This window comes from Urocitellus parryii, chromosome 7, assembly GCF_045843805.1.
Source record: "Urocitellus parryii isolate mUroPar1 chromosome 7, mUroPar1.hap1, whole genome shotgun sequence".
Lineage (NCBI taxonomy): Eukaryota > Metazoa > Chordata > Mammalia > Rodentia > Sciuridae > Urocitellus > Urocitellus parryii.
This window is the reverse complement of record NC_135537.1, coordinates 168336336-168359883: the sequence shown is the minus strand read 5'-3', so window position 1 is coordinate 168359883 and position 23548 is coordinate 168336336. Positions and strand designations below refer to the sequence as shown.

The 23548-nt window shown below is 52.6% G+C and overlaps 2 protein-coding genes across 4 annotated transcripts in view; one reads left to right on the top strand and one right to left on the bottom strand.

The window, feature by feature from the left end:
- Marchf10 (membrane associated ring-CH-type finger 10) overlaps positions 1–9074 on the top strand; it is an 80918-nt gene extending 71844 nt beyond the window's left edge. For both annotated transcript variants that reach the window (XM_077801146.1, XM_026402293.2), the window contains exons 8-10: positions 419–532; positions 5625–5667; positions 9022–9074. In XM_077801146.1, the coding sequence (XP_077657272.1) occupies positions 419–532; positions 5625–5667; positions 9022–9074 (210 nt within the window). The remainder of the gene's footprint in view (positions 1–418; positions 533–5624; positions 5668–9021) is intronic.
- A 7420-nt stretch (positions 9075–16494) lies between these two features.
- The window catches only part of Mrc2 (mannose receptor C-type 2), a 55452-nt gene continuing 48398 nt past the window's right edge, over positions 16495–23548 (bottom strand). Inside the window, exons 21-30 of one of the 2 annotated variants that reach the window (XM_026402296.2) lie at positions 21241–21355; positions 20962–21125; positions 20698–20806; positions 19940–20178; positions 19631–19799; positions 19389–19538; positions 18966–19085; positions 18604–18783; positions 18102–18128; positions 16495–18003 (exon numbers count right to left, since the gene is read on the bottom strand). In XM_026402296.2, coding sequence (XP_026258081.1) covers positions 17780–18003; positions 18102–18128; positions 18604–18783; positions 18966–19085; positions 19389–19538; positions 19631–19799; positions 19940–20178; positions 20698–20806; positions 20962–21125; positions 21241–21355 — 1497 coding nt within the window. In that variant the 3' untranslated portion in view covers positions 16495–17779. The remainder of the gene's footprint in view (positions 18004–18101; positions 18129–18603; positions 18784–18965; positions 19086–19388; positions 19539–19630; positions 19800–19939; positions 20179–20697; positions 20807–20961; positions 21126–21240; positions 21356–23548) is intronic. The other variant, XM_026402297.2, reaches the window with a different exon arrangement.

The window sequence follows — 23548 nt, the reverse complement described above, 5'->3', positions numbered from 1 at the left end:
TCCTCCTTTCATCTCCATTGTGACACCAGGCACTGGGTGGCTGCTATCAGAGCTGTTTGTGACTGAGGCTCTCTCCTCCGCATCAGGTGACCAGCTCCCAGTAGGGAGCTCTGAGACCTCCTGCCCTGTGCTCCCCACAACTCCAGACACAAAGCTCTGCACTCATAACTGCTCGGCTCGTATCTACGGGGCCGGATGGAGCCTGCCAAATGGAGCTTTCTCAGTGCCTCGTCCACGAAGTAGTACAGAACTCCACTCCGGCTGCCTCCGGCTCTGTCCCCTGCTCCCCAAGGGTGGTCCTTGCTTTGGAACTTGGGCTCTAGTCACACTTCTTGTCAGCTCTTCGTCTTGCTCCTCCCCCCTCCCCCGTCTTGTAGACTTGTAGACAGATCTGACGAGCTTCCTTCTCTATATTTAGGCACAAAATGAGCTGATGAATTCAGGCTTATACCTGGTGCTGCTGCTTCACCTGTATGAGCAGCGGTTTGCAGAACTCATGAGACTCAACTACAGCCGGGTCTCAAGGGAGAGGGTAAGTCTGGTCCCAAACCTGCACTGTCTCCTGCGGCCTAAAAAAAAACCCTGGGGTGTGTTTATTGGATGTGCGTCTGTTGAGGTCCTCACGGTCACTTGGTAAGATATGGGACTCTGGTCAGGACCGAGATGAGCAGCTGCTAAGTGTATCTACAGTGACCCTCTGTATGAAAAGTGATATGAGATAGTGATTAAGTGGTCATCAGTGATCACATAAGGAAGTGTGTCCCCCAAAATAGAGGACCGCAAGGATGTGGGGGTTGGGTGTGCACTGTGTGAGCGTGCCCACTGCCCGAGCACAGAGGACCTGTGAAAAAGAGGGCCCTTCCCCACAGGAGATCTGTTAGCCATCAGACTGTAAGAGGACCTCTCTTCCTGATTTGCTTGGGATCCCTGGGTACATTATACCAGCACACACACATGTGTACGTGTGTGTGTGTGTGTGTGTGTGTGTGTGTGTGCGCACCTGCAGGCACCTGCTGAAGGAGAAAGGATACCAAGAAATAAAGACTGTCAGAGGCATGGCCATGTATTTACCAGGCGTGGTCATCTGTGGCCACCCTTCCTTTAACAAGAAGCCCAGGGTCCTCTAGGTGGCCAGGTGATATGGAGGGAGAGGCCTGCTCTACTACTAACTCTGTGGCTTGACCTTTGCAAAGTTGACCACGGGCTGACCTCTGAAGTGTCCTAGAACACTTAGTCATTGTCAGGTCAGCACCTTGGGTCCCAGAAGCCTGCCCTCTTCATCAAATGGCTGGCTGTGGCCAGGCCAGGCAGGAGCCAGGCCAGGGGCACCATCCTTTCCTTAGGTCATGCCAGGGGGCAGCTGTGTTCTTAGTGTTTTGGATTCCCAGGACAACCCTTGAGGCTCAGATCCTGACCTCTGCTCACGTCAGAAGGTCATGATAAGAAGGTAGGCCAGAGTGGCAGTGGACAAGGCACGGCCAGTGCCATGAGGCCGACTTAGTGATCTGCCATCTGTCCCATGTGCCTCTCTTCCTCCTTAATTTCTTTTCCTTCTTTCTTTATTTTTTTTCTTCCTCTCTCCTCCTCCTCACCCTTCTTTCTCAAGTGGACAGGAGGCATCTGCCACACCAGTTATGCCTAGAGACCCCAGCCCTGTGATCCCAGGTGTGGCTTACACACCACAGGTGTGGGCTACTGTGATCTGTTGGGAGCCACCCCTATTAAAAGTACCAGATTCAAGCCATCCGCCATACACATTCTAGATTCGTCCCTGCTTTAAACACTGAGCTCTCAAGTAAGCAAACGGGCTGGGTCTCTGCCAACATATCTTCTCAGGAATCTCACCCTCTTTTTGACCCAGGCCTGTCCTTCCTTAACCCTTCCATGGTTTTAACGGTAACATAAATTCCTCAGAGAAATACATTTTTTTAGAAAAGGAAAGTACAGGAAGCAGGAAACGATCCTTTGTTAACATTTCTGTAACCTCATTTTCGTGATTCCACATCTTTTTAATGAACTTTTTATTGCACACTGAGCTTCGAGGCAGCCAGGGTTGTCGTAGGTCATGGACGGTCCCTGCATCAGTGAGCCAAGGTGGGGGACATCAGCCACCCAACTGCAAGGCAAAACACGAAGTCAAACGGTACCACCCAACAGATGAACCCCAAGGCCCGAGAGCACTGATGCTAAGGAACCTTCGACGAAAGCCATTCTGTGGAAGGCCCTCCGTTACCCCAGGAGCAAGGAGGGACCAGGGTGGAAAGAAGCAGAAAGAGCCAGGCAGCACTCGCCTCTCACCACCCGCTCACGGTTAACCTGAGAAACCCTGAGACAGACCCCCCTTCAATCATCCAGCAAGAACTGGTGTGAACCACCCATTAAGAGGCAGCCACAAGGAAGCAAGAAACCAATGGATTTTGTCATATTCACACTCTTTTGAATTTTGGCCTTGGTATTTTCCTGTAGAAGATACTCAGAATCCAAGGGTAACATTTAGGAAAAGAGAGGTACAAACCCAGGAGAGAAACCCTCCTGCCTGTTCTTTTACCTGCCAGAACCAGAGAATTGGACTCCTTGACCATCTCATTAAGAGTCCTGGTGACCTGAGGGTTAATGCTGGCGATGGCTCTTTCCCTGCTCTGACATGCCCTGCCCTGCACCAGGGGAGAATGTGGGCTCAGAGAATAAGGCTGGCAGCCATGATGCCACAACGTTCCTTTCTTTGAGGAGTTTATGAGCAAGCTGGGAGACAAGACTCACATGTTTATAAAGACATAAAATAACTGAAAAGGAGTGACCGAGCAAGAGAACCAGGGGCCCATCGAATTCCTAGAGGCTGTAAAGTTGACAAGACAGCATCTCTCTGGCTGGGGCTTCCTGGGCCTCCAACAATTCTGTTAATCATCTCTCTTCTCACTGAGGACGTGAGATATTTGAAGACAAAGCCAGGACTTCTACACCTGTCTCTCTTGCTGAGTACAGGCTTTGTCACAGTTGACTGCTGACCATGTCCACAACACTATGGATTCCAGGAACATTGGGTGATTACAAATGTGCCAAAGAAAGAAGTGGTGTGTTTCGGTTGGGGTCTCACTGACCACTTGGGCACAGTCTCTTATGTCTTCTATATCCCACAGAAGTGCTTAGAAAATGCTTGGTACATGATAGGTTCTAAAAAAAAAAAAAAAAAAAATTGAACCCAGAGGCAGTCAACCACTGAGTGCCACATTCCCTGAACTTTTTTTTTTTTTTTTTTTTTTTTTTTTTTTTTTTAGAGACAGGGTCTCTCTGAGTTGCTTAGTGGCTTGCTAAGTTGCTGAGGCTGGCTTTGAACTCATGATCCTCCTGCCTCAGCCTCCTGAGCCATTGGGATTATAGGCATGCACCACTGTGCCCAGCGCTCAATAACTTTTTACTGCACAATGAATCAGAACCTACTTCTTCCAGGGAGCGAGTCCAGAATTATATGTTTAGAGAAAGTGATAATACAAATTCCTAGAGAGAATAGTACTCTAGGTAAAGGAACACTCCAAAATCAAGGTATATTCATTAATTCTGCATACTTACTCTATGCCTGGTTCTAAATTAGATGCTGAGAATACAGAGATAAGACCCTCCTTGCCTATACGGCACTCAGCATCTAAAGACAGAGAAACACACCTCAAACTGTGCCTGGCTCATGATAGAAGACTGAGCTGGAGGAGGAGGAACTCAGTGCAGAGCAGAGTGATATGCAGTGAAGGGCTGTCATCTCCACCCACCTCCTTCCACCTTTTCTCTGAGACAGAGTCTCCAGCCAGGCTCTTCAGGGACACTAGCCAGTGTTTGGGAGGCCTTACTTCTAATCCTTCAGGTCACACCCTCTGCCAGCAGTCTTCCCTGCTCTGGGAGCCTGGTGGCAATACTGCTTCTGTTACTGCTCGAGTCAACTGATCAATATTTAGACTAAATCTTTGCACGGATGGCAGATGGACAATGGGTGAGGAAGGAGAGGGTACTCTGTGCCGAGGAATATGCAAAGGCAAAGAAAAGTCAAGGAGTTGTGTGGCCAGAGCAGGCAGAAAGTGGCCCAAGGTGTGGGCAGAGAGCCTGTCAGGAAGAGTCTGGGTATGGCTCTGGCGGCTACCGAACAGTTCCCAGCCTGGGATTGACAGGCCAGGGGTCAGGGATGTTTGATAACTGCAGGAGCCACATGGAGGGTGGGCAGGATGGTGGGGGAAGAGACCACCTGGGCAGCTGCTGCAATGGCACAGGGTATTGGAGGGCCACATGGCGGGTATGGGAGAAGGGCTTGGGTGGGTGTAGGGAGAGGAGAGGCTGAAGGCACTGATGTTATTCTCTGCACATGCCCAGTGGGAGGCTGTCCTTTCCTCACTTCAGATGTCCTGGAGGGAGCACTGCCAGGGTACACAAGTGCCTAGCAGCCTCTTTCCCTTCCACACCCACATGGAGCCTCCCAGGATTCAGGGCCTGCTCCCTTAGAGACCCCTGTTGGGGCTTCCTCCTTGCCTGGGTCTCATCTCCATCTGATTATTCCAGGGTCTTCTGAAGAAAGCACATCCCTTCAGTCATCTGTTAATGGTGACAAAGCCAGGCTAGGTGGCAGGGGAGGGGAGCACGGTGCCTGGGAGGCAGGTAGGGTGTGGAAATAACCCTCAGATCCCACTGGTCCATTCACGGCCCTTCCCCATTCCCACGGTTTCTACAAAACCAGAAACTCTTAACCCTAAGGGACCAAATCTACCCAGAATATGAGAAGCCCAGGTTTGGCCCACAGTCAGGAAATCTTCCTGCTCACCAAGATGAACTTTTGTGGTGGAGCGTGAGGGTTGGTTAGCTAGACACATTCACCTGGCAACGGCAACCAGAAGATGGAGGCCAAGGTCAGCAGGATCCTGGTGTATAATTTACCAGGTAACCAGGACCCATTACCCTGGATGAAATTCCATCCTTCTCCTGCCCCTCCCCCTCTCCATGGGCACAGGGACTAGGGCTGCCTCAACACTGGCCACGCAGTTGCCCAGTAACAGTGTCCAGCACCCCTTGTTTTGTCCCCAGCCTGTCACAAAGCCCCTCTTCTTCCAGGGGAAGAGCACCAGCCCCTTCTGCCTTGGAGCCCACATCCCTGCAGGCTGGCACAATGGGCTCCCACGGAGTAAACAGTGTTTCTTATTGTGGCATAAAATGCCATAAAGTCAGAACAAAGAGAGAGCCCAGGGCCTTGATGGGTCTGCTGCTTCCTGTGAGCAGAGAATACAACCGATTGTTTAAAAGCCAGTGGTGAGGCAAGTGGCCAGTGAGCACAGCCTTCACCCCCCACAGCCTATTCTGCCCATCAGGGAGGGATTCTGCTATTCAGATCAATCGCTGAAAGGAAGCAAGTCTGGCCACACTGCCAAATTTAGAAGCCCTGAAACAGCAAAGGTGACTCAGGTTATTGCTGTAGCTGTCCTTGGGACTCGCTATGCTGAGTATGGACACTGCCCTCAGTACCTCTGCCCGTTCCATGCCCCTTTAAGGTGATGTAAGGGGTTTCTAGAACATTCTCGAGACTAGGGAACTGTACATCTGTTCACAATTGCATTAGAAAAACAATTCATTTCTCATTGTCTTCTTTCTCGTAGTTGTCAAGAAATTACCCACAACCCAGACCGGAAGAAAATGAAAGTAGGTTTGGGGGTCAGTCCTGCCATTTTGAGGGTGTTTGCTAAATTACTCCTTTTCTGTTACTGTGTGGAACTTAATCCTATGGAAGGAAGTCATGACCACCACCCAGAGGCAAAAATAACACTGTAAAGCTTGGGAAAGTCACTGCAGCTAACAGGAAGGCGAGTCCAAGTATGCTGGATGCAGAGCAGATAAGAATTTTAATTCATCCTGAAAGCAAGGAGAAGGGTCAACAAAGGGGCAGAGGGTATCAGCAGGCGGAAGATAAGGGTTTTTTTTTTTTTTTTTTTTTTTTTTTCCTTTTCCTTGCTGGGATTCTCCAGCATCCAGCACTTGGTGAGCTGGGGTGGGGGTGGGGGGGTCTGTCAGGATCCTGTCTGGAATTTTCCTTCCCAAACCCTGAAGTGGGGACTGTTTGGCCATTACCAAAAGGAACTGCATTCAAAACAAGCAAGGGCTTGATTGGATTCTCTCACCATTCGGTCCAATTCAGTGGGTCTGCTGGATTCAGAACAAAGCAAACAGGTCTGAGAAAGGTCCCTGAAAGGCAGAGATCTCCAAGCATGTCCAGAAAAGTCTCCTCACTGTTCCTTATTTCATTCTGGACTGGAGAAAATGTGCTTAATTAAAACAGGGGGGGCTCAAAGTCAGACTCAGGAAGAAGTTCTCTATCAGGAGGGAGAATAAACACTTCAGTGAATTGAGGTGGGTGTGACTATTGGATCCCCAGGAGGTTCTCTTGGGTGTGAAATCTTAAAACTACCTGCCTGGAAAGGTTTAGAACAGTGGCTCCTGTGCTGGCTTTGCCATCAGAATCACCGGGGCACTTACCCAAAACACAGATCCCCCGGGCCCTCCGGCGATGGGGCGGGGCCCTGCAATGTCTCTTTCAGGCACAGACCCCGGTGACTCTGATGCAGCTGGCCACGGGGATGGTTTAGATAACCTCACAAGACCCGCCCAGGCGGCTCAGCTCTCCCCAGGGTGGGACCCAGCTTGCGACCCGAGAGAGCCAATTTGTCATTCGGGGCACGCAGTCCCCGGGAGCCGAGCTGACCGTCTCCCGAGGCCGGGGAGGGCCCTTCCTTCCATTCACAAAAGGAGCCCACCGAGCCAGAGTCCCCGCGCGTCCGCGGAGTCCCGCGAGCCGGCCCGGGGCCCAGCGCCCCCTCCTGCTAGCGAGCCGGGGGACGCTCCGGGGGGCCGCCCGCAGACCCGGCCTGGTCGCCTGGGCGGACAGCCAGGAAGGGAGCGGTGAGGTCTTTCAAGGACCTTTGTGTCGCCGCAGCACGCACCACCTGGGGGGGGGGGGGGAAACGCCTCTGCGCCTCGGCTGGTCGCCCCGCGGGTGCTCAGCTTGGCCCAGGCGAGAGCCACCGAGCCCCAGCGCAGCGGGCGGGGAGGACCGCAGGCCCCGGCGCCGCGCCCAGCTGCGCCCCCTCCCCAGCCCCGCCCCGGAGGCGCCCGCTGCTCTTCCCGGCTCCGGGAACCTGCGGCGCGGGGCGCGCCCGGGAGGGTTCGGGTGGGCAGGGGCGCCCTCTAGTGCCCCGCGCGGGCTGCGGCAACCTGCCGCCCTGGCAGCCGCCGAGCCGCCCAGTCTGCTCTTCCAGCCATCCTGGCCGGGCTTGGGGACCGGGAAGTGGCACCCTGGCCTCGGGGTCCAGGCCTCACGGAGGCTACCGTTTCTGGAGGGCAGAAGAGCATCCTTAGTAGGCGCTGCTGGAAAGGCCGTCTCCACGGAGCGGACGGAGGGCCCCCTTCTATCCTCCCTGCTGCTCTGAGGCAGATGGTCCCACTGATCAGCCACAACTCTTGCCATCTTTTTCTGTGAACTAGAAGCAGCTTTAGGATCCCCACCACCACTTCCCGCCGGTCCTATCCCCAATGTGGGGGCAGCCAGTTATCCCCTGGAAACAGATTCTGGTCTTCCCCACCTGTCCCAGTGCTGCAGTGTCTCCGGGCACAGTGCAGGCAGAGAAAAAAGCCCTGCGCTGAGAGGGACCCTGGCAAGCTGGCCAGTGGCTGCCTTTGCCTGGCTTCACACCAGAGCCATTATCAAGACAAAAACCCAGACAGCCTGAGACAGAGCCAGAGGCCTCCAGCCGTCCTTCTGGGCCACCTTTTTTTTTTCCCTGCCCCCCCCCCACCCAAAGCTGGCATGACTCACCTGGTCACGGGCACTTTGTTAATATGGGCTGCCAGCGCTGAGTCACAGCTGTGACCTGCCACCCCAGCTCAGTTCAGGTAAACAGGGAGGGAAAGGCAAAACATCAGGGTACACCAGGTGGCACAACAAGTGCCAGCTTCCTGGTGGCTCTGTGGTGCCTACTGGGCACCCTTTGCTGAACTTGGGAACCAAAGCCCCAAATGGCTCCAAGGTAAGAGAGAGTCCCTGGATATGCATGCCAACTTGTCACACAACTCTGTGACCCATCCCCCTAACAAACAACACTTTCTAGCTGGCAAAAATGACTGTCACCATAGCCAAGACCAAGGCCCTGGAGGGGAACAAAGACTACCTGTTGATATCCAGACAGGTGAGGACAGGACTGGGACAGGCATGAGGCCAAAGGCTGGGCCAGAGCACCCGCCCTCTTGCTCTCCCCCAAACACAAGCCAAGAAGCACAGAATGGGTGAGGAACTGGGCACCTTGTGGAGTGGGGGCTTCCATTAGGTGAAATGTAGCACTGAGAGGGTCCTGGTAAGGATGGGGGATGTCATTTGCTCCCAGCTCCCTTTCCTTCTTCATCAGTCAGAATCCTTTCTCAATAGTGTTTTTCAAGGTGAAAAGAAATACACTGAGAACAAGATTTCTCCAATAATAAGGAGAGCCCCTCACTCTTCCTGCTCCACTGGGACTCTACTGCCACCCCAATGCCTCGGTGCCTTCCACCCTCCTGTCATGTGTTCTTCTGCCTCGCCATTAACCCAAAAAGACATCTTAGAAGCCCAACTCAATCTCTCCACCTCCCTGTCACCTCCACTGCTAGGCAATAGAGATTGATGTGGGGACATTATTCTCAGAGGAGGCAAAGTCTCTTCCAGCTATTTGGCCTGCAAACGTTAGTGTACCAAGCAGTGCCGGGATGCAGGGATGACTGAGTTGCATTCATTGAGTGGCTTACAGTGCAGCTTGCCCTTGGTCCATCTGGAAGCGCTAAAGGTCAGACTGGGGATTCCCCAGCCCCAGACTACAGATGTCTGTCCCCAGACTGTTCCAGGCATGGTGGCCATGTGTGTGACTGGCCATTGGGCCAGAGTGGAAGAATGAAGGGCAGCAATGCCATGCCCTTTCAGGGCAGATCCCACAGTCTGCTGTGGCCTATGGCCTGAGAGATCTTCTTGTTTTGTAGATTCCGAGTTGGGAGATGGAAATGAAAGCATTTATCCAAGCCGGGTCATCTAGCAAGGAAGCTGGCCGTGGAGCTCAGCAGAGACCTCTCCACTCAACAGCCCCTTCTGTGCCCCCCATGTCTCCCTTCCTCCTCCTCCTCCTTACTGAAATTGAAACCAATGTGTTCCAAGTTACCATTTGTACCTTGTGCCACTCTCTCCCTGGGGTCTGGCTCGAACATCCCAGGCAGCAGCAGGAACCAGACGAGTCCCAGACAGCACAGGTCAGGCACCCTGGGGCTGTTGAGCCCCTGGCAGGCTGTCCTGCTACTGCCCCTCAGCCCAGAAGCCCAAGGGGACCCAATGGCCCTGGCAGGCCCAGCAGACTGGGATCCCACTGCCGAGGCGCCTGTTCATGCCTCGCTCCTCCCCAAGTGGGACAGAGCTGTGCATTCAGTAAACTGACTTTATTCTCCCGTCCTGTTTCATGCTTATTTTCCTCCATGGATAAAGACTGAAGTTCTCTAGGGAGAAGGTGAAGGAGAGGGAGAGGGGAAGCACATCTCTCACCCCACCTGACTTTCACTTCTGCTTGCTGGCTGTCACCATGGGGGATGACACATCCCAGGTCTCCTGGGACTAGCTGGGACAGGCTAGTGCACCCTTGGAAACTGCTGGGTGTGTGGACTCCATGCTTCTCTCCTAATTGCATCTAGGGGCACAAAGACTAAGTTAAGAGGGGGTCAGTGAAGAAATTGTATCTGTCTGTGTAAGAGAAAAGATAGGTCAAAAAAGTATTTAAAATGGAGGAAACATAAGTATAACCCATGCAAACATGTTACCCTAAGTGAAAGAAGCTAGGCACAAAGGACCACATCATCTATGATTCCATTTACATGCAATTTCTAGAAAAGTCTCTGGGGACTGGGAAAGAAAAAGGCATTGACAGTAGATGGGCCAGCCAGGACTTAGGATGATAAAAGTGTCACAAAGCTGGTTTGTGGTGATGTTTACACAACTGGACAAATTTGTTCAAGCTCATTGAACTGCACACGTATGATGGGAGGGCTTGATGGCATAATTGTGTGTCTATAAATTTTCTGAAAATTAGAGGAAAAGCCAGAAAAGGAGTCCAGAGGGAGGAGGCTGAGATAGGAGGATTGCAAGTTCAAGACCAGCCTCCACAAATTAGTGAGATCCCATCTCAAAATAAAAAGGGAGAGTGATGTAGCTCTGTGGTTGAGTGTCCCTGGGTTAACCCCCAGTACTTTGGGAAAGAAAAGGGGTGGAGGAAAGACTACATGTTTAAAACTAAGTTTTATAGCCAAGGGGGGGGGGGCAGGTGCCAGTAGTCCCAGTTACTCAGGAGACTGGTGAGGGAGGATCACTTCAGCCCAGGAGTTCAAGTCCAGCCCAGGCAACATGGGGAGACCCCATCTCAAAAAACATATAGAATAAGTTTTACAGAAAGCTGTATGGAATCCCAAGTGGCTGTGCAAACATCCTGAACTGTCAGGATGTTTACACAGCTTTTTGAAAACCTGATGAGGGTTTCATTAGAAAACCATTGCATTTTTGAAAACTGTACTCTTTCTACAGAAAACTTTGGGGGATTCACCCAAACAACTAGGACTGCCTCCGATGAGACTGAGGGTAGGAGAGAACATATCCCAGCCCCCTCCAACCACTCAGTGGGGCAGTGGTCCATGGCTCTGCCATGTGGAGCTTTTCACCATCTGGACAAAGGCCCATTGATCAAAAAGAAGTGCTGAGGGCTGGGGTTGTGGCTCAGTTATGGACCACTTTCCCAGCCTGTGTGAGGCACTGGGTTTGATTCTCAGAACCACATATCAATTAAAAGTCAGTTCATCAACAACTAAAAAATATTTTTAAAATGTGTTAAAATATTAAAAAAAATGAGTTAAAACATTATTTTAAAAAATAAGGCTGGGGTTGTGACTCAGCAGTAGAGCATTCACCTAGCTCGTGCAGGGTCCTATGTTCGATCCTCAGCACCACATAAAAACAAATAAAATAAAGACATTAAAAAAGAAGAAGTGCTGAAAGGGGTGTCCTTCCCAAAAATCTAGTGGATTCTAGTGATTATTGCCCAAATCCACTAGAGGTTGAGGCATAGCAAGTGGATTATGGGGGTCTTTCCAAGCCTTGGCTCTTCAGGCATCCAGCATGGTGACCTTCCCATGTTTATCCACCATCAGATAAGTAAGTGTCACACTTAACAGAAAAAAAAGCATGATGCTCACCACATGGAGCTCAGTCTCATGGGGACAGTGGAACATATACCAGAAAAGTCCCATCAAGGTATATGAGCCTTCAGAGCCTACTATAGAGCCAGGCCCGGGGTAAGCACACAGCTGACACTTGCCTGGAATGGTCACAATAAACTGTGTGGCCCGTGTTGTTAACCCCATGTCACCTGGGAACAAACCCAACCTCAGGGAGGTTAAGCAACATATCCAGGTCCACAGAGTGAAAGTTGGCTTGTCAGCCACGTGTACACACCTGAAGCCTGTGTTCTGCTGCCCAAGACAGCAGAATAGGGGTCCCCAAAGTCAAGGGGTGCAGCAAATCACCTGCAGGAGAGGAAAGGGCCTTAAGGGATGGTGAAGCCCAGGGCCATGGAGAAGGGGAGGGGCAGGAGGGTGTGTACACAGATGTGGGGTGTGAGGGTGCCGTTGGCCACGATAGGTCATTGGGCAGGTTGCTGGGAGGGCCCCAAGATCAGGCCAGGGATCTGAGAGTCCATACATACGCAGCAGGGAGCTTTCAAACATGGCCACCCACGCTGCCAATGGCAGGGGAGGCATCCTATGGCTTCAAAGCTTGGGGTAAACCAGCTCCTGGGGGGCGTTGGGTGTGCGCTCTCAGACCCTGGTGATTGCTGGTATAAACATCTAATTAGTCAACTCAGCCCCACCCCATTTCTGTGCACTGTGCCCCAGGATCCCGTGTCCCTCCTCCACTGCCTTAGGAAAGGAAGCCATGGAGAAACAAGAGGAAAGAGGTCACTCAGCCTTTAAATCTCAAAATAAGCTCTGGAACCCTCAGCAGGGATGACAGGTTGAGACAATGTTCTCGGTCTCCCAGCCTGACTGCCCGAGAGCAGGGCCTGGCTCCAGTCCTCACTGCTGCGGGGCCCAGCAGTTTTCTAACGCAGGGAGGGTGGAGGAGCGGGAGCATGGGAAGCTCGTGTTCTTGTGCCTTGGTTTCCTAATCTGTAAAGGAGGACAAAAGCACCCACCTCATGGTGTGCTGGGAGTGAGCAGCTAGCCCGGGGCCCAGGCATGGTCAGTGCAGCTGGCCCCCTATCAGGTTCCGCTCCCCCATTCCACCAACCACGGATCAAAAATATTGAAAAAAAGGGCTGGGGATACAGCTCAGTTGGTAGAGAGCCTGCCTCACATGCACAAGGCCCTGGGTTCAATCCCCAGCGCCACAAAAAAAAAAAAAAAAAAAAAGAAAAGAAAAGAAAAGAAAAAAAAGTGTGTCTGTACTAAACAGATACAGGCTCTTGTCATTCCCTAAACAATATAGTATAACAGCTGTTTACATCCTACTTACGTTGGGTTAGGTATATAAGTAACCTAGAGATCATTTAAAGTATGAGTAGGATGTGTATAGGTTATATGTACAAATTCTACACCATTTTATATAAACTACTTGGGCATCCTCAGATTTGGATATCTGTAGGGAAAAAAATCTACCTTGGATATTGAGAGGAACCAATCCTCCTCAGATATCAAAGGATAGCTATAACTTAATAAATATTTTATTATCATTATCATGGAGAATAATATGTCCAAGGCAATGCCCCAAGCCCTGCAGCCCCAGTATGGGAAAAGACAACACTCAGAGAGAGGTGTGGAAGGGCGGCCCACCTCTGCATAAGCTATTGGAATATACAGTGACGGAGGACCAAATACTCTGGAAAAGCTGCCCTGGCTGAGATTTCCCTGAAAAGGCTAAAACGAAGGCTCTGCCATCAGCCCGTTTGCACTGCTAAATGTGTGGCCTCCAATCTGGATGCCAGCCGCAAGGCCACCTGGAGCAGGAAAGGCTGTCTCCGGCACAGCATCCGATTTGCTTTCTGGACAACTCAACTGGTGCTGGTTCTAGTGGGAGTGAAGATTTGAGCCTATTGGCAGCCCCCATCTCTGAGATAGAGAAAGTCGGGCCCTGCTGGAACGTCTGAGACCTTCGATCTCATGTAGGTCCCCTCTCATGTCCTCCTCATTTCCTTGGTCTCCTTCCCCCTTTCCTGCTCGCCTTCCTTGGGGTCCTCCCCCAAGATGCAATTCTTCACCTCGTTCCTGCAACCGAACCAACTCACGCCCTGGAGCTCCCGGGCATCTTGGCCAGGCTCAGGCAGTGCCGTTCCAGGAAAACCACATGGTGTGACTGGCCGGCTCCTTGCCTCTGCGGCCCCACAGTGCTGCCCACTGGGCCAGGCCAGCTCTGCCAGGACACCTGGGAGAAGGCCATAGTTGACGTGACAGAAAGAGACTGGGAGAATGCTGTTCTCTGGAGAGCTGCCCTAATCTCCCATTCATGGATTCATTGAGCTGTCACTGAAGGTCCAGGTGGCCCAGAGTTGGGCAGGTTTAGACCTGCAAGTGATGGCTGGGCTCAGTGCCTGGCAGACAGTGCCCTTTGCCCAGGCCCACTGAGATGGGCCTCAGGGCATCTGCCACCCAGCAAAGTGCCTGGCACGTAGGGGCGACGCTTCATTTTTACTGAATTGAAATGATCAGGAAGAAAGAAGGCGCTGCCATGTGTTCCAGCAGAACCAGTACTGTCCTGGTGCCACAGGCAAATGGCCAGGCGTAGAGCCTTCCTCCCACCCCTTTAGAGACTTACAGGAGCACTCCCTTAGCTGCCACAGGGCAGATGGGAGCCCCCAAAAGGGGGCTTCCAACAAGGTCTCTGGGAACTCCCAGTGCCTGTGAAGCTTGCAGGCGGGTGCAAGGCTCTGGGGAGACTCCAGTCATCCAGAAAGGCAGAGAGAAGTCAAGACAGTAGACACCAAGTGCCGCCCCCAGTTGCACTGGGCACTCGGGCCCTCATTCCCCCAGCTGCTCCTATGGCCCCCGAGCCCCCATGCTGGACTTCAGCCCTCTGCTTTCTTCTCTTCCCAGCAAGGGTCGGTAGGCATCCAAGGGGGCCTCTGCCCCAGATTGGCTCCCAGCAGCTGTCGAGTGATCCTTGAGTCGTGGACAATGACAGGGCACTTAATTCACAAAGGGAGCTGTTCTGGCCACAGGTTTGGAGAGCGAATCATTTCAGGGTGAAGTGGATTAGTTATTAAGGACCTCTGTTACATTTTGGATCTGAGTGTCCCTCAGAAGAGCTCATGTGACAGTGCAGGAATGTTCAGAAGTGAAATGACTATGGATTATGCAAGCCGCAAGTTAAACCGCGCGTTAATAATTTGAATGGGTTACTAAGTGGTAACTGTAGGCAGGTGGGGCATGACTGGAGGAAGTAGGTCACGGGGCCCTTGGAGATTATATTTTATCCCTGTCGCTTCACATGCACTTGTTCACTCTCTCTCCACCCCCACCCTCTCTTACCTGGCTAACATGAACTGACAGCTTTCCTCTGCCAAGTTCTTCCAGCATAACGTTCTTGCTCACCTCAAGTCCAGAGAAATGGAGTCGGCTGACCATGGCCTGAATCTCTGAAACCTTGAGCCCCAAATAAAGATTTCCTCCTCTAGGTTGTCCTTGTCAGGTATTTTAGTCACAGTGATGAAAAACTGACCAACAACATCCCAGTGGATTGAGACTCCTTCCCCAAATGATCAGGCCCCCGCCATGGATCCTGTTGTTGCTGAGGCTGCAGAAAGGAGACAGCTAGAGGAGGGTCCCATGCACTTGGCCACAGCTTTGGCTCAGGAATGCAGCTCACAAGCCCTCCCTAGGGTCCCATCTTGGGTGATGCCTCTCACTCACCCTGCAGTCTGAGTGCTTCAGGAAGTCCTGCCTCTCCAGCAGCTTATCTAAACCCCAGCAAGTGCAAGGGCATCCATGACCCCTCAGGCAAATCCTGTGCTCCTGTTTGCTCTTGTTTTCATAAAGAAACACTAGAAAGAGATGCAGGAAACCAGCAGGGCAGGAGGCTGCGGGCTGAATGGGGATGGGGTAGGAGGAAACTGCTTAATGTGTGTCTTTGTGGTTTTAATATTTTTTTTTTTTTGTACCAGGGATTGAACTCAGGGGCACTCAATCACTAAACTGCATCCCCAGCCCTATTTTGTATTTTATTTAGAGACAGGCTCTTACTGAGTTGCTTAGTGCCTCGCTTTTGCTAAGGCTGGCTTTAAACTCCTGATCCTCCTATCTCAGCCTCCCAAACTGCTGCTGGGATTACAGGCATGTGCCACAGTGCCCGGCATCCTTTAGGTTTTGAACCATGTGACCACTGCCTATTCAGAAGAACAGAAACATGCTTAAGGAGTCATGAACAGAGAGCTGTTGCTCTCTCTCTCTCTCTCTCTCTCTCTCTCTCTCTCACACACACACACACACACACACACACACACACACACTTTGCATTGGACCATTGTTATAGTCCTGAGCCAAACAAACCACCATCTCCATCTTCTGGTGCTTGGATTATTACGAGAACTTCCTCGTGTCTTCCTGCTTTCACTCCCCACCACCACCACCCTATTTCCTAGTCATTGTCTAGTTCCCACATCCTCTCCAGACAGATTAGCCATTTGCACTGATTTCCCACCATACTTAAGAATGTCCACACTCTGGACCCCACCGGCCCAAGCTCCCTTGGGCCTAGCTGTCCTGCTGGTCCTCTATGGCACCAGGGATCCCTGGCTCTGGGCCAGGCCCACATGTTTGCGTTGCTCACTCCCCCACCTTGTTCAGGATCCTGAGTCTCACTCCCTCTGGGGGCTCCTCCTCCATACCAGGGCAAACCAGCTCCCCGCCCTTAGCTGCCTTTGCTGTTGCTCCTCACGGCTCCCCTTCCCTTGCTTCACTGCAGAATCTCCAGCTCATCCTCTGAATAAAAGGGTGGATGAGCCAAGGTCCTGCCAATCCACTCCCTGGCCTCTGGGTAGCTTTAGAGTCCAAAGTTCCTGAAGACAAAAAGGAAATTTCTAGCAGATAGAAGGCAGGTATAGTGGCTGCCCTGGAAGGATGATGATGTGGAGGCCCCACCCAGGGCTGACCTGGGCACCTTGAGTGCTCCTCTCAGAGCCTCAGTCCAAAAATAACAGCAGCAGCTAGCAGCTATGATGCACTTGCTGCATGTGCTCAAAGGCACTGCTCTGTTTGCAAGGATGATCTCACTTCATTCATAAGAATCCTTCCAACAGCCCTAGGAGGGGGGTCCTCTTTTCCCTGCTTACACAGGGGAAACTATAAGCTATGTCGCCGGAGCTCGTGTGCTACTGGGCAGAGTTGACCTATATTGTCACCCTCTCGTGCCCTGGAACAGAGAGGTTGAGCAGAAAGGTGATAGGAGTGAGTGTCCCCACGAGCCCAGAGACAAAAGCAAAATGACAGGCTGCAGAAATGACACATGATTCAGGCTCCAAAAACTGACATTTATCTCTAAAGGGATGTGAGGAACAGGCTCGGCATGGGACAAGGCAGGGACCCTTATCTCTCAAGCCCCTGGAAGGTGTTGTGTTTGCTTTTCTTTTTTTCCTTTTTTTAAAAACAATAATGGCACATTTAAAAAATCAAGTACTACAGAAAAGGGACCATGTCTCCAAGTCCACGTTCACATTGTCCCTCGCTGTGGCAGTGGACTGACTGAACACTCCATCCTGGCTGAATTCCAAACTCTCAAAAAACCATGCAAGTTCACTCCAGGAGCCAGGGTGCTGTTCTCTTGGGGCCCACTAGAGGGAAGCACCTGGCATCGTCCCAGGTCTCCTGCTACTCCCAGGCCCCTAGGTCTCTAGCGATTCCCTCTTCTCTCTCCCAATCAGAGCCAGGAACAGGAGATGTTAGAGAACTTATTTTGGTCCCCACAGGGGACTCTTTCAGGGACCGAGCCCTCCCCCGACCGGCAGGAGATGACACCCCAACCTATCCCAGCTCCCCTTTGGGAGGATGGGGTGTCTCTCCCAGTCCTGTCTCCAGCCTCGCAGACACCACACTGGTGCCCTGGTTCTCAGGCCCGTCCTACCCAGGACCCTCCTGCCACACCATGTGGCCATTCCAGCAGACACAAGAGTGACAGATATGCAGCCTCCTCAACTGGCCCCCACCAAGAGCAAGTAGGCTCCCAAACTGGGCCCTGGCTCAGAAGGAGGAGCTGGGTGAGGAGAGAGAGCAGGGTGAAGGGTAAGGATAGCTCCAGGTGGCCAGGTGGGAGGAGAGAAGCAACCGGGAGCTGCCTGAGGGGACAGGGCAGGCTCCCCAGGTCTGCAACAGGGAGGGGGGCCTGGGGCATGGATCAGCAGGCCTGGGCTGGGGAGAAAGGCAGAAAGAGGCTCCTGTTGGCCCTCCCATCCTGCCTCTGGCTACTGTGGGGGCACAGCCCAGGTGACAAGACCACAGGCCCCCCAGAGAGGAAAACACCACTCTGCACTCAGCTGGGTCTCAGTCCAGTCTTCTCAGGAGGGTAGGACTCCCCCAGCCCAGGTCCTGCCCAGTCCTGGCTCCCAACAGCAACTCCCAAGGGCCCCCTCCAGAGGCTAGCTGGACTGGTGACTAGTGGGGGCCTGCTGACCTGCGGCCCCAGGCTCCCCAGATCCAGCCCCTGGCCCTGCCCACGCCCTTGGCTCTAGTCTTGCTGCTCGTTCATTTCCATGTCAGACACCAGGATGTTCTTCTCTGTAGCCTCTCCTGGGCCTGAGCTGCTGCGACTGTAGCGGGCACCCTCGAAGGACCCACGTTCAACGCTCTGTCGCCGTCGGTAGAGGATGAGGGCCGCGGTCAGCAGGGCCAGGAGCAGCAGCACTGCCATAAGCACCACCACCAGGGCCGCCGGGTTCTCAGGGAGAGCTGCTGGGGTGGCATGGACATCAGGCCGGCAGCCCCGCCCGTCCTGGCGGGAAGGGGAAGAGCCACGGGGAGGACGCGTCCCAGCACTGATGTCCACTCACCTGATGGGGAGAAGCTGCGCTCCTCCGCTGTGGCAAGAGGGGGTCTGGTTAATGCCGTCATCGTGAGAGTTATAACAATAGTTTTTGTAGCGCGCTTCCTAAGAGCTACACACTTCACTAAGTCACTTCATCCTCGCCGGGACTGAAGTGAGGTAGGTACTGTTACCATTCCCATTCTATGTCTCAGGAAGTGGAGGCCACGGATCTCACTTCATTCAAAGAACTGGTCCCCCATCACAGAGCTGATCAGGGATGTGCCCTTAACCTCTACAAAGTGACAGGGGCTTGCTGTCTAATTTGGAAGGTAAGTCCTACAGCTAGTCCTTCCTGCAGACTAATGTACCCCAAAGGAAGATCCCAGCTGCCCCTGGTCTGTTCATGCCCTCCCACCCACAGTGTTCCCTGAAAACTCAGGAGGGCCCCCCTGGCGCCACCCCAAGACCAGCTTCATGGGATTGCAAGGGACAGGACAGAACGTGAGACTGCCAGGAAGCTCACTCACCTCGAGGGAGCTTGCAGACAACACCCATGGTGATGTTGGTGCAGGCGCCAGGGCGCCACAGCCCACTGCTGCTCTGAATCCAGTAGCAGCTATTGTGGCTCAGCATGCTGGGACCCAGGCCAGGGGACCCCCAGTTGGAGTAGTTCACAGCCGTGTTGTCCTGCCAGACCAGCATGCCACCTATGGGGAAGAGGGCACTGAGGGGATGTGGGGGCAGGGAGGTAGTTGGCAAGGAAGTCCTGGGAGAGAGCAGGGGTCCTCCAACCACCCCTCCCCTCCCTCACCAGGGCTCTTGCAGAGCAGGGCTTCTCCCTACACACCTTGAGCCCTGGCCCTCCCCAGCCCACACACAGCCCACCCACCTTTGGGGTTGAAGTTCATGCCCAGCCAGGCACCCCGACTCTGGCCCTCGGAGCTCTGTAGGTGCTCCCAGACAAACACATTCTCCATCTCATCCAGAATGGACAGGACTGACCCTCCCGCTGTGCACAAGGGAGGCAAGCGTCAGAGCAGAAGGTCTCCCTAGGGTGGCAAAGTCCCCCAGACCGGCTTCTCTGGCAGCCTGAGTAAGGATGGTGTGAATTCCAGACTTTCAGGCGTGTGTGTCTGTGTATCTGTCTCTCTCAGGAGACCATACTGTACATATGAGGTCACATAAGGTCTCTGTGTGTTAGAACGTGAGCGGGACCCTGGGGTTTGTGCTGCCCAAAGGTAGAGCGCAGCGAAGGGACTCCACCGCCGAAGGTCTCTGCCGCTCGGCCGGTGGGCGCGGCTGCCGTCCCTACCTCTCTGGCAGCGCTGCAGCGCCTCCTTGTGGCCTAGCAGCAGCTCCATGTGGAAGGAGTAGCAGTGCTCCCTGAAGGGAATCCAGGCCGAGTCCGCCAGCCCCTGCGGGCAGCTGCCGTGGTAGTTTATTCTTCGGGGCGGAGAGGGGCCTGCGGGGTGCAGGATTGAGGAAGTGGCCCAGCGTCCTCCCCGGGTCCTCCCATAACTTGCCCACGCACCTAGCCCAGCGGGTGGCACTCACCCCTGCTAACCCCACACACGGCCCCCTGCAGCTTGGTGTCGCAGCTGGTGGTGCGCCAGGCCCCATCCACGTCCACGTAGGCGCAGCCGCCAGGCTGCTGGGGCTCCCCCTCCTGCCAGCCCACAAAGCTCAGAGGCTCCTCTGAGACCCAGGAGTACCTCCGGGAGCCCTGGGCACAGGCAGCCATGGGTGGAAAGAAGGGGACAGTCAGGGTGGGGCAGACAGGGCGGGGTGAGCAGGGACGGGGAGGGGAGGTCCAGGCGGCCGGTAGGTGGGCGGCCAGGGCGGGAGCGAGCGCTGGGAGCCCACCTCCTCACTGGCCAGCCCGATCCAGAGTGGGGTGCGCAGCCCTCGGGCAGCCTGCGTGAGGAAGGCCTGCGTGTAGGGGTCAGGTACGCGGGCCAGGCTGGCGTTGCGGCTCTCACACAGCAGGAGGGCGTCATGCCAGCGCAGTGGCTTCTGCAGCAGCCGGAAGGTGCCATTGAGGTAGGAGAGCTCAGCGCCCGGGGCAGGGGGCGACGCTGCTGGGGATGGGCTCAGGGAGAGGTCTACAGGGAGGGGGGCAGTGCTCAGGCTGGGCCCTGCCTCCCAAACCCCATTCCCAGGCGTAAGGCTGGTGACACAGACGTCAGGCAAAGGCCATGTCTCTACCAAGCATGGGGCTTGGCACAGATTAACCCTAGGTAAGTGTCAGCCCCTGTTATTAGTAACACATGTTTTCTAACAAGTAGAGGAGAAAGCTAGGGCCTTCATCTACCCCTGATCAAGAAACCCAGGGCGGAGGGAACCCATGCTGGTAGCTGGCAGGTCCTGAGCATAAGCCCTGACGCCAGGCATGTTGGCACATCACACAGCCTAGTGTCTGCCTGTCTCTAGTGATCCTCCCATGCCCCCAAACCTTGCTCCTGAGTTCCCCAGTGCATCCCGCCTCTCTGCCCATCTGCCTCCCAAGCACATATATGACTCTGGGGTCCCCTCCTGAGGTAGGGGACCATGTTTCATTCCTCCTGCCATCCCAAAGCAGTCAGACCAGTCCTGGAGTTTCCAAGTTCTCTGGTGACACATACCCGTGCCCTTCTGGCAGATGAAGCCATGTGTCTCCTCTGTGCAGCTACGATCATCCCAGCGGCCAGTGAAATGGGCTGACGGGCTGTGCAGGACCACCGCACAGCTGGTCTGAGGGGAAGGAGCTGCTCAGGGGAGTCCCAGCAGCTGCCCCGTCTAGTGCCACAGTCCCCAAAGGAATAGCAAAAGGCTGAAGGTAGACCCCATGGCAAAGGCACCCCCGAATGAAGGCAGTGGGTACAAGAAGAGTGGAGGGGCCCCCTCACCAGTTTGTTGCCACTGGGAGCAGGACTGGGGCCAGAGGGCTCCCCTGGTGCCCAGTTGGCATACAGCAGAGGCTCCTGCTCCACCCACTGGAAGTCCCTCTGCGAGGCATGGAGGCCAATCCAAAGGTCAAAGTTCACATTGGGCAGGCTGGCTGTGATGAATGCTACAGTCCCCAGAAGAGAGTTGTGAGTGACAGCGGCAGCTCCTGCTTGCTCCCTCTAGCCACTTGGGAGGACTTTATTTGAGGACACCAGGGCCTCCCTGTGGGCTGGCCCTACCTTGTTCTAAGGGGTTTGCAATGGTGACCAGCTGGGCTTCTTGCTGTTCACAGGAGAACTGCGCCTCTGACCACTTCACCCGGTCCTGGGGGTCCTGGCCCTGGATTCGGAAACACTGAGGAGCAGAGCGGGGCTGTGATGTCCAGCTCCACCTTCCTGTACCAAAAACCCAGAAACCCCCACTGTGCACCTATCAGTAGCAGGTCCTGGGGAGCTTTGAAAATGTCAGACCAGGACATCTGGGTCTCCAGGAGCAAGGACCCCACGCTCCAACCTGGCAAAGCAGATTCACACGTGTGCCCGTCCTTTGGGAGATTTTTTAAATGGGAGGACTTCTTTGGGCCACCAAGCGCTCTCCTGCCCTGATGTCAGAGCATGGGCCAAGCACCCGGAAGGTGGAGACAAGATCCATCTTGATTTCTGCTAAACAGCTTTCTGAATGCTGTCTGATATCCATTATCTTTCTCTTTGAGCTTAAATGATCATCCCCAGAATATTTTCATCTGTATTTTTGAATGATCTTTGCTAAGTCTGTTGACTTTACATTTTTTTCCCACCTTTATTAGTTCCATAAGGTCAAAAGAACCCCCTATGGAAAATCTTTATATTGAGTGAAGAAATGGATGATTTTCAGTAATTTCCTGCTCTGAGATGGTGTGATGGGGGAAGAATGGGTATAAACAAGCTTTGAAGAAACAAAGACAGGGATGGGGATGGGGTGAGAGGAGGTGAAAGTCAGAGGCCAGCTCTGACTTTACCTTTCTGGCTTCGATGTACTCTTATGTATAGTAGGAATGAAAGTCCATCTTTTGGGGTCATCTGTAGGATTAACAATAGCTGAGCATGACAGAGTAGGCCAGTAAGTTCCCTCACCGATACCAATTAGCTCTAGCACCAACTTATTGATGTGGATGATGGATTTGGGATAGAAAATAGTAAAGCCTCCTGGGGATACAGGGCAGTGGTAGAGTGCTTGCTCCCAGCACGGAAAAAAGAATAGAAATTATATACCCAGAAATATGGCAAGAGGTTTGTTGTTGTTATTGTTTAGGTTTGACACCAAGTTTGCGGATTTTTATTTCACAGAAGTAGTTTAGAGTTGTGCTCAGGCCCTACTTAAATAACAAGTAGAATTAATTATAATACTAGAAGCAGCAAGGTCACAACAGCATAAGCAAGAAGTAACAGGGCAGGGGCTGGGGCTGTAGCTCAGAGGCGGAGCACTTGCCTAGCATGTGTGAGGCCCTGGGTTCAATCCTCAGCACCACATAAAGATAAATAAATAAAATAAAGGTATTGTGTCCATCTACAACTAAAAAAAATAAAAGAAAAAAAGAACAGGGCAAGTATATTAATTAGGATATTAGTACATTAAACAGTAGAGTCCCATCCCAGCAGCCCTGCAGCCCTGCTCCCCAGGAGCTGAGAGCTAGTGGGAAAAGCAGACTCAAAAGGCTTTATATACCCAGATGCTAAGGAGATACAAAGAAAGACACACAACTAGGAAAGCAAAGAGCCTGGGGGTATAGTGAAGGAGCCAATAAGCTTGCATACTTGGAAAGTTTCCTATGAGGTAGGAGAGTGACTGGCTTTAATATAATGATGCTGACAAATTAAGAAAGGGACTGATTACAAATATAAAATGTATTCATTTTAATTATTAGGTGGAAGAAGCCATTGAGAATAAGTTTCCAGAAAAATCTAATGACGTTGAGAGAATGCCCAAAATATGATACTCAGAAATAAAAGTAAGATATGAAATTGCATTATTTACTATGATCTTAATTCCATGGGAAAAGGCAAGAAGGAGAGTAATAAATATCAATATCAGTAAACTGATAGTGGTGACCTCTGGAGAGTATGGGTGAGTTTGGTTTTATTTTTTCTGCATTTTCCAAAGTTTTAATAATACATGTCTTATTTTTTCTTCTTTTTTTGTACAGATAAAATAGGGTTGGTAGTCTCTTAAATCTTCTAAGGAGGGTAAGGACTAAGGACACTAAGGCTGGCTGCATTCTGACGTGTAACAAGGATTTAGGGATTTTATTATCTAAAATTAGCTAATCTAATCCTCACAATAGGGCTAAGTGGTCTTAAAATGTCCTGCAAAGAAGCCATGGCCAGAAGTTAATTCTGATGCAATGATGCCCACATACAACAAAGAGATGATGAACTTCTCTTCCTGGTATAAACTCTTGCGTGGGAGGGGAATACTAGGGATTGAATCCAGAGTCACTCTACCACTGAACTACACCCCCAGCCCTTTTTTATTTGTTATTGTGAGACAAGGTCTTACTAAGTTGCCCAG